The 14,742-nt window shown below is 56.6% G+C and overlaps 3 protein-coding genes across 3 annotated transcripts; 2 read left to right on the forward strand and 1 right to left on the reverse strand.

Annotated features, from left to right (window-relative positions):
- Positions 1–1,439: 1,439 nt before the first annotated feature.
- On the forward strand, positions 1,440–4,392 carry MONBRDRAFT_12668 (uncharacterized protein; the record flags this gene model as incomplete). Its single annotated transcript, XM_001750526.1, has 2 exons — positions 1,440–3,449; positions 3,541–4,392. The coding sequence occupies 2 exons, from the start codon at positions 1,440–1,442 to the stop codon at positions 4,390–4,392; spliced, it is 2,862 nt and encodes a 953-aa protein (XP_001750578.1).
- A 632-nt stretch (positions 4,393–5,024) lies between these two features.
- On the reverse strand, positions 5,025–7,456 carry MONBRDRAFT_30080 (uncharacterized protein; the record flags this gene model as incomplete). Its single annotated transcript, XM_001750561.1, has 6 exons — positions 5,025–5,330; positions 5,437–5,553; positions 5,704–5,888; positions 6,016–6,247; positions 6,413–6,523; positions 6,617–7,456. The coding sequence occupies 6 exons, from the start codon at positions 7,454–7,456 to the stop codon at positions 5,025–5,027; spliced, it is 1,791 nt and encodes a 596-aa protein (XP_001750613.1).
- A 667-nt stretch (positions 7,457–8,123) lies between these two features.
- MONBRDRAFT_34628 (uncharacterized protein) lies at positions 8,124–14,490 on the forward strand (the record flags this gene model as incomplete). The annotated part of the gene is made up of 16 exons (XM_001750527.1): positions 8,124–8,142; positions 8,531–8,889; positions 8,981–9,121; positions 9,215–9,277; positions 9,419–9,536; positions 9,623–9,855; positions 9,960–10,072; positions 10,233–10,314; positions 10,412–10,575; positions 10,693–10,789; positions 10,891–11,022; positions 11,182–11,301; positions 11,381–12,259; positions 12,372–12,710; positions 12,849–13,708; positions 13,869–14,490. 16 exons carry the CDS (start codon positions 8,124–8,126, stop codon positions 14,488–14,490), a joined length of 4,341 nt encoding a protein of 1,446 aa, XP_001750579.1.
- Positions 14,491–14,742: the final 252 nt, after the last annotated feature.

Genomic DNA, 14,742 nt, shown 5'->3' on the forward strand with positions numbered 1-14,742 from the left:
CGCTGTTGCTCGTGTTTGTTGTTGGTGGAACCGGTGATGCTGATAGTGTTGACTCTCACTGCATCAACGTCTCTCTTGTGTGTGGCGCGGTCGCCAGCCAAGGACCCACGGCCAGCCACCAATCCCAGCAAGAAAGCAACCAGCAACAAAACTATGCCTGTGTACAGGATGTCAAGGTGTCAGACGGAGCGAGGGTGCGGGGACGACTAGGGGGGTCGTCGGCGGGAATGAAAAGAGCCCATCACAACAAAGCAAAACTGCGTGACATCCAGTGCGGGCTGAGCCAAAAGCAAAGGCCGGACCAGCCGTCGCTTCCACCCCCAACGAGACTTACTTTGCAGGGCGCCTTCAGCCGTATCTTGCTCCAATGTCACGTCACCCCCACCGGCAAGCATTCACTGGCTGTGCAAGCAGCCACCCCATTGATCGAACTGCCAAAAAAAAAAAAAAAAAAAAATAGCAGTCTCTCTCTCTCTCTCTCTCTCTCTCTCTCTCTCTCTCTCTCTCAAGCTCTCTCTCTCAAGCTCTCTCTCTCTCTCTCTCTCTCTCTCTCTCTCTCTCTCTCTCTCTCAAGCTCTCTCAAGCTCTCTCTCTCTCTCTCTTTCGAGCGAGTGGCAACAAGAAACTCGAGTGCAGTGAGCATACCTTTTCGAGTGGGCTCGAAAGAAGTGACCATATCCGCTTGTTGGCCCTCTTTGGATGGACTGGTGATGGTGATGGTGGGGTGAGTGCCGGACGTGCTAGTACGGGGTGTAGTCAACTCCGTGTGCCTACCACCTGCTGGCCTCCTTCTCCCCCGATCCAAACGCACACCCTGAGCCCTTGGCGCCCTGTGCGTGTGTGTACTCGAGTTCGTCTGTCACTTGTCTGTACACTCTCTCACCTCTTTGTCCAACACACTTGTCCGCGTGGATGACACTACAGGGTTATGTGATACATTTTAGAGAAGCGTATTCAATTTTACTTCAGGGTGTCTTCTCAGCAACCCCACACACACACACACACACACACACACACACACACACGCGGGCGCGCGCGCTGCGCCATCCGCCAGAGCGACGTGGTGGCTGCCGTCAGTCTTGCTGCTTCCGACTCCTCGTCCTCCTCCTCCTCTTCTTCTTCTTCGTCTTGTTTTTTCGACTCCTTGTACTCTTCTCCTCTCCCTTCTCTCTCCCTCTCTTTCTCTCTCTCTTTTTCGTTGACACGAGGGACGATCTTCCGTTGATCCACCTTTTGCTCATTCGCCTCGTGTGCTGCATCGATCCTCAGGAATTAAACAGCGCGCCTTCTTCTTCTTCTTCTTCGTCGTCGTCGTCGTCTCTGATGGGGATAGGGTATTGGGCAGGGCACGTCATTTGCTTGGAAGACAAGAAACACCAAAGGCGTCTGGGTGCGGCACAGCCATGCGCGCCACGGCGCAGCAAGCCCGCACCAGGGCCATGCCCTCGCTCTACCTGCTTCTGCTCCTCCTCTCCCTGACAAGGCCACTTGTATGTCACGCCAAGGTCGATCTCGATCTTGCGCGCCAGCTCATGGCACCTCAGCTGCAGGCCATTGCCAATTTTCTGGACGCTTACGATACAGCCCGGAGCACGCTCCAACCAGCGGCGCCCTTGCCTGCCTCCTCAGCCGGCTCTGCTGCTCCAGCTGCTGCTGCCCGGGGCCCGACACAAAGCCCGGGCCCAATCATTGACAAATGCATCTATGATCTCAATGAGCTATTCCCGCGCATCCTACCCCCCGGGGATCAAAACTTTTCCCACCGCAACCTGACCCTCAACGGCCTGCGCATGGTCGATGCCTGGGGCAAGCTTCCGGCCGGTGTCCTCACCAGCCCACCTTCCATCCAAATGTTCGGTGACTATGCCGAATGCATATCCTTGCACCCGCCGAGCATCCCACTCCAATTTTGCATGGTGGAAGGCTTTGAGCAGGTGACCCCCAATGAAACCCATGTCCTGGCCGCTGAAACCACCCAGGTGGCCTCGTGGGGCATCTGTCTCCCACGCTCCTGCAACGAGCCCTCAGTCAAGTCCCTGGTCGACAACGCCACCGCCACCTACCTACCTGGCCTCTTCTCCTCCACCACAGTCCACTGTGCCCGCAGCCAACATGTGACTCCGGGCAATGCTTCCGTTTTCATCGTCCTCGGCCTGCTCGTCGCGCTCGTTGCTGCCGGCACCGGCCTGCACCTCTGGCTTACCCTCCGAAGCCGACTCTGGGCCCCCAAGCTCTTGCTCGAAGAGAATGGCTATGCTTCGCCCCGCGCAGATGGCACGGCCTCGAATCGCTACTCTTGGGCACGCGCTTCCGTCTCGGATGACCCCAACCAAGTAGGTGACCCCTCCCCATACCAGCGAATTGTATCCCCGCCCAGCTCTCAGCCCTCCTCCAGTGAACCCCTCTCGCGCGACGTCTTGGTGGATCACCCCGCCAATGCCGCCAACGCCGCCAACGCTGCCACCCGTGACCATTACGCTTCCACCAATGGCCCGGTGAACAGCACAGGCCCTGGCCTTCAGACCCGTCGTGCTGCCCCTCTGAGCAATGGCCATACTGGCAGCAACCACAGTAGCATGGAAGAGGCTCCAGTCACCGCCACGGTGGCAACGCCGACAGCAGTTGACGTTGGGCCAAATCGCCTTGCGTCCAACTTGGCGCTCACCCGCTCTCTGCCGGGCTTTCGTCAGAAAAGTTTGGCAGCTGGGCCGGGTGCTGGTCGTGACTTGCGGCTTAGCCCCAGCACTCCGCGCTACGAATTGGATCTCGCCGCCCCGCCCACCCCAAGCGAAGAGGCAGAGGATCAAAGTCACATCGATGGCTCTTCCGAACACGCGCCACTCCTCAAACGCATCTCCTTCGACGGCCTCACTGCCGCCAGTACCCCCTTTCAGGGCATCACAGAGCCTCAACCGCCCGCCTGGCAGCGCTGCCTGCTGGCCTTTTCGCTCCGCACAAACCTCCCGCGCTTGCTAAGCATGCAACGCAACCGCCACTCCATCGCCATTTTTGATGGTATGCGCAGCTTAAGCATGTTGTGGGTTATCCTGGGCCACAGCTGGCTCTGGATCTTCAAACAATGGCCGCAAAACATGGTCGCCGTGATTGCCCTAGGCGATCGGCTTTCCTTTCAGGCTATCGCTGCCACCTCATACGCGGTCGATACCTTCTTCTTCATCTCGGGCTTTCTGGTCTGTTACAGCTGCCTGACGGTGCTCAAGAAGCGCAAAACCCTCCCCTGGTTGCGATACTACCTGCACCGTTACATTCGCTTGACCCCGTCCTATGCATTGGTCATGCTTCTGTTTGTGAATCTCTCCCCTTTCCTTGGCGACGGGCCCGTCTTTTACCGCCAGCAAGAGAGCATGTCCATGGATGCTTGCGAAGGCCTCACTCGCTCGTCCTGTGGCTGCGCCAAGTACTGGTGGGCCAATTTTCTCTACATTCAGGTACAAGACCCCGACGGCAGGATCGAAGCGCGCCTCGCCAGCCCTGACCGACTTTTTTGCTCTGCATGCTTCCTGCGGCCTCGCTTCGTAGAATTACTACCCGAGCTCAGATCCCAACAATGAGTGCATGGGATGGACCTGGTACCTGGCGCTCGACATGCAAATGTATTGGGCCAGCCCCCTCTTGCTTTTGATCCTCCACCGTCACAAGGTGTGGGGTATGATCGTCTGGTCTGTGGCCTTGCTGGCCAGCATCGTGATTCCCTTTGCACTGGCCTATCACTACCACCTCTCTGCCAACGCCTTGCCGGGCGTACCGGGGGAACATTTTACCAGCCGGACCGATCAGGGCAACATCTTTTCGCTCATCCAGAATAAGCCCTGGACGCGCATGGCGCCCTACCTCATGGGCATCATGCTTGCCTATCACCTGACTGTCCGCCACAACTCGTACAGCCCCCAGCTGCGGCTCAAGCCTGCCCTTCATGCGGCCGGCTGGGCGGTGAGTGCGGCTCTGCTCTTCATCATCATCTATTGTGCCACCGGCTTTCAAGCGCGACTGTTCGACTACAACTTTTCCCAGTTTGAGGATGCCGTCTGGATCTCCCTGTGCCGTCCTCTCTGGGCATTGGTGCTTTGCTGGATCACTTATACCTCGGCCATGAATGCGGCAGGCTGGGTCTCAGACCTGTTGGCTGCCCCATTTTGGCTGCCTGTCTCCCGCCTCACCTTTAACGCATATCTGATTCACCCAGTCGTGTTGAACACCTTCTTCAACAACCTCCGACAACCGATTTACTATCAGGACGGCGTGGCCATCAACTTTTTCATTGGCAACACCGTCATGAGCTATGCTGCGGCGGGCTTGGTCGCGTTGTTGGTGGAGATTCCTTTTGCTGAGCTCGAAAAGGTTTTTACTTCCCGCAAATGGCGCAAGCCATAACCCTGTCTTTTAATTCCTCTGTCACAAGAGGGTGCTTGTGTGCTGTGTTCATGTGGAATCCGTACGTCGAGTGTATGGAAGTGGGTTTGCCAGCGCAATGGGCTTGTGCTTCAGGCTGCCACAGCTGTTTCCGACCAGAGAAAAAATGTTGATTGATTTCATGCCAAGAACGTCTTGTTGTGTTTTCGTTTTTGTTTTTTTGTTTTTTTGTTTTTAGCTTTCTCCTCAACCCTGATAATTGAACAACCAGATTTAAGCAGGGCTGTCTAGTCGCATTGGGCATGCGATTATGGCAGAGGCCATTTCAACATCAACTTACATGTGAATCAAGAGGGGCAGGAGAATCGTCAATTCGACTTGTGAAGACTTTGGTTGGCGAGTACGAGAAAGAGGCGCAAGAGCATGAAGAAGAATCTGATGGTCGATGGTCGATAACTCAAACAGGATACTCGGGGACTACACGCCAGACTGGGCATGCAGGGAGAAAAGGGAAGATGATGATAAGAGACGGCAGGCATGGAATGAAGAGAAGCGGCCAAGGTTACGAGAACGAGAACCAGCTCGAAACAAGGAAAAAGGAAAAAAAACTTTCAAAGATCTGGTCTTGTGCACGGACAGCAAAAACGATGTGCTCAGTCCCGGAAGCTGGGCGTCACAAGTTCGTCAAGATCGTTCTCACGAATCTCATTGAAAGCTCGAGCAACAACGTGACGCGAGGACCGACGTCGCTGGCTGATGGTGCTCTTGGTTGGGTGGCAAAGTTTCAGGCTCTCGCTGCTCACGTTCATGCGCCGGTGTGTTGCATTGGCTGCATCTGCAAATTGATCAAGGGTATTGCGGCGCTGCCGGTCGCGCAGAATCTCTGGCGTCTTGAGAGCAATGGCTGGGGGGTCATGACGAATCCATGGATGCATCAAAACTTGCCGCGCAGTCAACCGCTGCAACAAACAAATCAGCAACCAAAACAGGTGAGCGAGGACCGCTTGGTACCAGCAGACGCAAGGAAAGAAAAGAAACCGAGGAGGGGTTGGGGACTTGGCGTACGTCTTCGGCGCGAACAAGGAGACGTGTGATAAAGTCCTTGGCCCCGCTGGAGATGTGATGCCAATGCGAAGCAGGAAAGCTGAATTCTCCTCCAGAGATGGCGTCCAAGAGTTCCTCCTATCTCATGGATGGTCAGTGCAGTGCCCGCGCCGTCCCCATGCATAAGCAAAGCCTGAGTGAGAAAGGGGGTGCGCTCAACCTGGATGCCGCGACCACAGCCAATAGCTGCATGAAGATAGGGGCGTCGATGCAGACGAGGTAACAGACCGTGTGTAGCGCTGCCATTTGACCTCTAAGTTGAGCTGCCGTGTTTGAGTTGGCGGGACCTCGAAAAGGGGCCTGGCCCGAAAGAATGAGATAAGTCACCACACCCAGCGACCAACAGTCGCAAAGAAAATCGTAGCTAGCGGCTCCGCCAAAAATGGCGTCGGCCACCTCGGGTGACATGTACTCTGCAATCGGGCAATACGCACGCACACACGTGGTGCAAAAGGGGGGTGAGGACTTGACATGGGGTCGAAGGTTTCAAAGCAAACAACAACAACAACAAAAGAAAAGGAGGGGGGAACAAAAAGGTACCTGGAGTTCCGACCGGAGTCATCAGCGGCTTGCTTCCATTGGAAGAGTCGATGACGGCGGCGAGATTGAAATCACAAATTTTAGCAGGGGTAACCTTGCCTTCATGTTGACAGAGAATGTTTTGGGGTTTAATGTCGCGATGCACAATGCCATTGCGATGGAGGTAGCTGATGCCGCTAGCAACGTCGCGTATAACCATGCTCGCCAGGCGCTCCGTAAAAGCGGAGAGGCCCTGTCGATTTTTAAAAAAAAAAAAAAAAAAAAAAAAAAAAGAGGCGATGAAAATGAGTTGAAGGGAGAGGCAAACAGGTCTGGGATGAGTGGCAGAATGAGGTCGTGCGAGTGCGATCTCCTGGACCCCAAGAGCGGTGCGAGCGAGGTGGGGAAGAGGACGCACACGAATGCATTCCATTAGATTACCACCAGCCATGTGTTCGTAGACGATACAAAATCGATCAGGTTCCTCAATATAAGTAAAGTACTGCACAACATTGGGACACGCTCCCACCTGACACGTGCGCGAGTCAAAAGAGCAGCGGGTGTTGCAGGTCAGCAAACGAAGCGGAGCTGGCAAAGGAGAGCGCTCAAGGGCTGGACATACTCTGACGGCAATGTCTATTTCCCGCAAGACTTGCTTGCGATCGAATTGATCGGTGGCTTTAAAAACAATCTTGACTGCACGACGCTTGTGCGTTTCATACTCGAAACACTCGTTCACGACGCTGAAAGCGCCTTTACCGAGTTGGGGGCCCATGCGATACCGTTCTGCCATAGCAATCCAGCAGCACAGCGGTGGGAGGGGGATGAGGGGATAGGAGGTACGCATCAAGCAAAAAAAAAAGGGGGTGGGGGGTTTCGGGACTAGGCAATGGGTGAGGTAGGGCTGAGCCGTCAAGTACAGAGGGGAAGCTGAGGTCTCACCATCAAAAGAGATGGGCTTTTGCTTGATGACGACCTTTTTCTTTTTCTTTTTGACGGCTTTGCGGTCAGGGAGAGCAACGTTGAGGAGGGCTGAGTTGCTGTCGGTGGATGCATTGAGGTCGTCGCGGGAGGATGTGGAGCTGGAAACTGGGGTGGGGTTCTGCGAGCTAATCGCGCGAGGAGCAGAGGAGGCTGGATATTGGGTTGAGCTGTGAGGGGACAAGACCGAGTCATTGTGGGAGCGGGCAGTGCGCGAAGAGGCGGCATCGTCTTGGGAGCTGGACGGATATGAGTCGATGTTGGTGGGGGTCTCGGGGTTGCTGCCCTGGCCGTTGCTGCGATGGGGTGACCCATTCTGGAGGCGGTTTAGAACGGTGGCACCTCGTAAGCTGTCAAAGGTGAAGACGTCGGGCTCGGCCGAGGAGCGCAGTGAGCGGCCCTCCTCGGAGTTTTGGGGTAGAGGCGGTACTGGGGTACCCAGCTGTTCGGCGCCGCTCTCGCCACGATCCAAGGCTGACATGCCGAAGGGTGCCCAAGTTGCAGCGCAGCAGCAGCAAAGTCCTGATTCCAACAGCGGCAGCCAACACGCATCCGGTGGCAGCAGGCAGGGGAGCTCCAAAGTGGCTGATGTCGAGCGCACTCAAGAGCCCAAAGCACCAATCACACAGCCAAAGCTGCCGGAAAGCCGGACAGCGAGAGCGCGCGCGCGAGACAGAGAGAACGCGCGCGCAGACACACGCACACACACACAGCAGGGGGCTTCGTCGATCACGTTGATCGGTGTTGTTGTTGTTGTTGTTGTTGTTGACTTGCTCTTCTGCACCGTAGGGCCGTGTGGGCGGGGTGGTCTGCTACAGCGGTCTGCTTGGCTTGAATCACCAGTGTAGCTGCCAACGGCGCTGGAAATCGTTGACCAAGTCGTCGTTCGGTGCGCGCTGCCATATCCTATTTTTTTTTTTTTTTTAAGCCATCTCGTCCTGTCAAGGTACTGCAGCAAAAGAAAAACACCAGAGACGGTGACTGAGAGGGAAGAGAACTTGAGAGGGATGGATCGGAAGGGAGGAAGAAGTAGAGAGGGGAAGGGAGGGAGAAGCGCGGTTAGAGAGGGGGAGAGGGATTGGTGGATGTTCAGAGGTGGATGCTGATGTCGAGTGGGAATTGACGTTGAAGAAGAGGTGAAAGGAGAGATGCGTGTGATGTATGAGAGTGAGACAGAGATGTGTGATAAACTGTATACCTGACAAGAGAGAGAGGCAAAGGCGATATAGCCGGCAGAGTGAGAGGTGTGACGAGCGTCAACAGCAAGAGAGGAGAGGACTACTGGTGTTTGGCTGAAGAAGTGTCAGTCCTTGGGGCAGCGAAGACAGGCATGAAACGACGCCAACCCGCCAGGTGCTGAAGCCATTGGTGCAGCAGCATTCGCACCCATCGTGTACCTGTCGACTCCATCAAACCCGGGCTGATCACGGCTCGGACGGGACTCGGGTCGGCGCTGCCGTTTGCCCGACCCAACCGAAGAAGCGCAGATGTTGTTTTTATATCCGAGAGATGTCTTTAGAGTACTGAACGTTCATCTTACAGGGGTCATTGTTAGATTGTGGTCCTAAGCGTGGGCGAAAGCTCTTCTCTCTCTCTCTCTCTCTCTCTCTCTCTCTCTCTCTCTCTCTCTCTCTCTCTCTCTCTCTCTCTCTCTCTCTCTCTTTCTCCTTGTTCCGCGTGCACGACCGTTCAGACGGCGGCGGCGAGAGCCGAGTGGTGTTGGGTTGTGAGGACGGCGAAGCGGGTGTTGTGGGGTTTCAGGTTGAAATGAAGAACTTGGCTGTGACGCGCCAATGGCGCTCTGCTGCGGGCACGGCCCCCAACGTGGAGCAGCTGGCCATCAACGTCGACACTGAAGGCCTCTACAGCGCCAGCAGCGGCGCGGTACACTACCACAATGACGAGCTGACCGAGGTGCGTGCCCTCAAGAACAACGGCGCTTGAATGTCCGCGGGACACATTGCTCATCTCGAGACGTTGCGCCTCGTTTCATCCGCATCCACAGGTCGTGGATCAGCACGAGCTTGTGCCCGAGGCCAGCCTTTGCGGTCCTGTCGTGGCCCTGCAGCACTTGGCCCTGCTCGAGTGTGTCAATGCCGTGACGGCTCTGGGCCAGATGTACAACATCGAGCCCCTATCCCATGAGGTGAGCCTGGGAACATTATCCCACTTCCCCTGCAGTTTCTTCATCCCACCTCCCCTCTCATTGGCACCGTGTCAAACCATCTTGGTGCTCTAGGTCGAGCTTGTCGGCGAGGTGCCTGGCGGCATTGAGGCTGCTGCCTGGAGCCCCGATGAAGAGGTATGAAGGCCCTTGTTCTCATCTTACAGACTTTCCTTCTCGATTCCAGTCTCTCGGTGGGCCTACCCCCGCCTGCCGTTGGCCCCAGCTATGCTCGGCTGACCTGAATGCTGCCCTCTTTGGCACTTGCCCTTGCTGTAGTTTCTCGTCACCGTCACGTGCAATCAGCAGCTCCTCATGCTGACCAAGGACATGGACGTTCTAATTGAGACCCCGGCCCGGCCCACGGACTATGGTCTGGATCAGCCTGTCACTCTAGGTGGGTACCCAAAAACTGGCAAGTCTTCCATGACCCAAACGATTGGCGGCCCTCATCCAGGTACCTCGTCCGCCACCTTTCAACAGGATGGGGCAAGGCTGAAACTCAATTCCAAGGCAAGGCGGGCAAACTTTCAAGCCGCCCGCGCCAGGTGGAAGCTGCCGTGCCTTTTGATGATGGACGGGCACGCATTTCCTGGCGTGGGGATGGCGAGTTCCTTGCCACCTCCACCCTGGATGAGGATGCTCGATCTGAAGGCCACCTCCGCAAGCTTCGCATCTGGCGCCGTGATGGCACCCTTTCTGCCACAGCCGAACGCGTCCGTACCCTGCTTGGCGCTCCCACAACCAACAGTCCCTCGCCTTCATTCTTTCAAAAGCACACCTGCCACCGTCGCCTCATCCGCGCATTTTGCTGCTGCAGGTGCCTGGCTTGGAGTCTTGCTTGGCCTGGCAGCCCTCTGGCAGGCTAATTGCTACCAGTCAGCGACTACCCAGTGCCCACCACATTGTTTTCTTCGAACGTAACGGTCTACGGTACGCCCCCAGCTTCGCGTGGCATTCCAAGAAATAAGCCCCGCTTCTCAGTCGCGGGTCCTTGTTGTTACTGCTGATGTGACTTTTTTTTTAAAAAGATGACTTTTCTTCCGTTTATTCTTTCTCCGCCACTCATCACTTTTGACTGGCTTTGCCTCAGCCATGGCGAGTTTGCGCTGCCGTTTGCACAGTCCGAGGTGCACGTTCGACACTTGGCCTGGAATGCCAACTCGACCATCTTGGTGCGCACCTTGCCAGAGTCGCGGGCGGTCCTTCCCCATCTTTTTTCTTGGGTCGAAGACGAGGCAACCTGACTGCGGCTCTCATCCGTACCCATAGGCTGTCTGGCTCCAGCGCCTAGGCGAGAATCAAGAGCCCACTGCTGAGAGCATCTTGCAGCTGTACACAGTAGGAAACTATCACTGGTACCTCAAGTTTGAGCGCCGCTTTGCCGCTGCGGCCAGCTTGGCCAGCCTACGCTGGCACTCAGAAGATGCAAATCGGTACGTGCTAACTTGCGCTAACCAGTCGAATATATCCCACAGACTCACAATCCATGCACGCACGCGCTTAACAAACTTGTGCGCGTGGCTGTGTCTCCGTGGGGTGGGGTGGAACAGGTTGTACATGGCGACCACAGATGGTCGGCTGGAAGGTCTCGAGCTACATCGTGCAGTGTCGCGTCCTGCCATTTCGTCTGGAATGGATCAGGGTCATGTAAGCGCAAGTCGTTCTGGTTTCGATCCCCTCCTGCTGTGCTACACACGCCTATCCCTCGTGGATCTTATGACTCGCCCAACCGAACCTGCTGTGCACAGGTGGCCGTCATTGATGGACCCAAGCTGCTCCTCACTGCCTGTCGCCAGGCCGTTGTACCGCCCCCCATGGCTCAGCAATCACTTCAGCTACCTGCAAGCATCGTGGCAGTGGATGTGCAATCGTTTCCCACGGTACGGATCTGCCCATCCACAAGTCCACACGTAGTTTGAGCGGCATGCGCACCAGCGCGAGACAAACAACGGCATGTGCCGCCAGTGCAGCCAGCGCAATCCTTCGACACCGTGTGTGTCTCATGTGACGTCATTTACTTACTGGGTCGTGGCACCTAGACGGGGTGTATGTTGGCCGCCGTAACTGCCGATGGTCAATTGACCCTGGGCCAGCTGGAAGCCAAGGGCGAGGCCACGCTCCAAGCAGCCCAGATGCTGCCCGATAACCTGGTGCTTGATGTGCGTCACTATAGCGTGCCCGAAAAAAAAATGGCCCCAAAATGCTGCCGTCGTCTAACTCTTTCACCCGCATGTGTAGGGACGATTGATCGCGCACTTGTGCTTGCTCTCGGCCACGCGGGTGGCAGTGATTGTTGAGCAAGGGCTTTGGGTCTTGAGCATCAGTAGCACGATTCAAGTAGAGCGCCAGCTTTCTCTGCCGGCACCGGTGACGGCCGTGACGGTTGTGGATGGCACGCTCTTTCTTGCAACTCGCGAGGGCAAAGTTTTCCAAGTCAATGCTGACGCTGAAACCGTGGCACCTATGCCAACCCCCGCTGCATCCCACACCGAGGACAGCCAGTTTGTGCAGTTTCCCGAACCTGTCTACGACTTGGCCGTCGTAAAACTGGGAGGCAACTGGCGCGCTCTCGGTCGATCGCGCCGCAACCGTTTCTACGTCAATGAAGTGGAACTGTGCAACAATTGCAACAGCTTTGCCTTGCGGGATGACTTTCTCTTGTTGACGACGACAGAACACCGCTTGCATTGCTGGCCAACGACTCAAGACGTGACCGCTGAGACCCGGCTTCCCTCGCAAAAGGCGCACGAGTATGATGGGCGTCTGCGCGCTGTGGAACGCGGCGCTGAGTTGGTTGTTGTGCCTGGCCGAGATATCAAAGCCGTCTTGCAGATGCCTCGCGGCAATCTCGAAGCCATCTATCCGATGGCGCTCGTGGTGTTTGAGATTCGTCGGCTCTTATCGCTGCAAAAATGGCGCGCGGCATTTTTGTTGCTACGACGCCACCGTGTGTCGCTCAACCTGATGATTGATCACGATCCAACCGCCTTTGAGTCGCGCATTGACGACGTCGTGCGCGCCCTGGACAGCTCCGACTTTGTCAACCTTCTCATCATGGAACTCAAAGACGAGGACACAACGCAACACATGTATCTCCCACTTGAAACCGCCCACCAGGTATGTCACAACGCAAAACGCCCCCGCTTGTCGGAAACTGAAGCAGAGTGGGTCTTCTGCGCAACTACGCGTGTGGTTCTGGAGCTGACCATGCTTGCATGTTGTGTGGTAGGTGCCGGCCGAGGCCGCTTATACCCGGGCAGGCAAGGTCAACAAGTACTGCCTTTTGCTCCGTGAGGCGTGCACGCGACTCGATGAGCAGCGCTACCTACATTCAATCCTGACGACCTGTGTCAAACATCAGCCGCCGCTGCTAGAGGAGGCTTTGCGTTATGTCCTCAACCTGCGCAAGGATGCGGGCGCACTCCCGGCGAGCACGGTGACGGGGAACGCAGGAGCCGATGCCGCTCGCTCGGCACTGAAGTACCTGCTGCTACTCGTGGACGTTCAGCAGCTTTATCGCGCCGCACTTGCCAGCTACGACCTCAAATTGGCCCTTATTGTTGCCCAGGTGTGTCAAACTACGGGGGCAGGAGAAACACTCAAATGGGGAGACGAGACTAAATTTGACGAGCTCGGGCACGCATCGCCACCCGCGATGATCAGCGCCCACACACCCAGCTCACGCTGATGTGATGGTTCAAACTAGGTGGCACAAATGGATCCGCGTGAGTACGTGCCCTTTCTGCAGCGTCTGGATACACTTTCTGAACCGCTGCGTGCGTATGAGATTGAACTCTTTCTCAAGCGCTTTCCTCGGGCCTTTGAGCACCTCTTGCGGGCTGGTCCAGCGCATTTTGCTCAAGCGTGCGAACTCGTTGAGCGCCAGCATCTGCATGCGCATGCGCTGCGACACTTGGCACAGGAACGGGCCACAAAGCCTGAGACGGCAGCCGAACTGCACCAGATTCAGCGAGACATTGCTCTGGCCTATGGTGAGGTGCTTGTTGGCGCCAGCCAGATGCGCGAGGCCGCTCTAATGTTCATCAAGGCTGAGGCCCTTGATCGCGCGGCAGAAGTCTTGGTCGATGCTGGAGCTTGGCGCCAGCTGGCCCCACTTCTGCCACAGCTTGCTCCGGCTCGGGCTGATGATCTGCGGGAGCGCATGCGAGAATCGCTGGACACGCTGCAAGCGCATCGTGAGCTGGGGGCGTTCGTGGAACTCTGTTGTCTGCCCGTGTGCACCGAAAGTGCCTCGCAGAACCTGGCTTCGGAGGCGCTTGAGGCCTACTGTCAGGCTCGTGCATGGGCGGATGCGCTACGCTTGGCTGCCGTGGTGACGGGGGGTCAACACGCGGTTCAAACGGCCCTCGTGACGCATCACAATGGCCTGCAGCAGCAATATTCGGCCATGTTGGAGCAGTTGCAGCGCCACACGAGCCGACTGGATGCCGTGCGCGTGCGCAAGGTCGAACTCGCACATGAGGATGCCCTGGGCCTTTTTGACGAAGACGATGAGGATACGCTTTTCATGGGGCGTGATTCGGACCTCTTTAGCCAAGCCAGCAGGTACGGCGGAGCAGACCTGTACCGGGTGGTGGCATCCCCCCCCCTTTGTTTTTGTATTTCTTTCCGTTTCTCTTTCGCGCTCGCATTGCTTTGGCTCGTCTAGCTTGGGCCGACCACCATGTTCGCAACTCATTTGGCCTGTGCGCGTTGGCTTGTGCAGCGTGAAAAGCAAGACATCGCGCGGAAGCTCGCGCACTCGCAGCTCGCGCCGCTCCACTTCAAAGTCGTCCAAGGGCCGCCGTCGACACGAGGCTAAGAAGTTCAGTCTGAAAGAAGGGGGCATGTTTGAAGAGGAGGCTCTTCTGCATGAGCTGGCTCGCCTGGGGCGGCTCTTGGAGGATGCCGCGGATGCCGTTCGTGAGGCCTGTGAGGCGGCTGTGTCTCTTGACCTGTACCAGCTGGCTGACCAAACACAAGATCTGTACAACCAGTGTCGCCAGCGCGCGCAGCGTTCGATTAATCACGCGTGGACGCCGGCGGCCATGCGCCTGACCTGGCTCATTGACATGGGCGCGTCTCCGGTCAAGAGCGAAAGTGATATGCCAGCCCTGCTGCGCACTGCGCGAGGTGAGCGCGACCCAAGTTTGGAGACGCAAGGCACCACCATGATTACGGCCAAGGGTCGGCGAGCCGCCGCGCGGTCGCTGGCCGCTGAGCAAGAGGTCGAGTTTGCCGAACGGCCCCTCAAGCCTCGTCTGGCCGAAACCTCGAGTGTGGCGCTTGACTGCCTCACTCATCCCAAGCAAGCGGCGGCCGCCTCCGCCGAGAATCCGATGGCCTAAGTGGTGTTTTCTTGCGCTGCTGCAATTGAAAAGGGTCCACCAAAATCCGGATATATCAAAACTTGTTTGAACATGTTAACGTTCAAATTGATGAAAAAAAATGAATGAGAGAGAGACTGTGTGTGTGTGTGTGTGTGTGTGTGTGTGTGTGTGTGTGTGTGTGTGTGTGTGTGTGTGTGTGTGTGTGTGTGTGTGTGTGTGTGTGTGTGTGTGTGTGGGTGTGTGTGTGTGTGTGTGTGTGTGTGTGTGTGT

The sequence above is a fragment of the Monosiga brevicollis genome, genomic scaffold, assembly GCF_000002865.3.
Source record: "Monosiga brevicollis MX1 MONBRscaffold_43 genomic scaffold, whole genome shotgun sequence".
In the NCBI taxonomy this organism is placed as follows: domain Eukaryota; class Choanoflagellata; order Craspedida; family Salpingoecidae; genus Monosiga; species Monosiga brevicollis.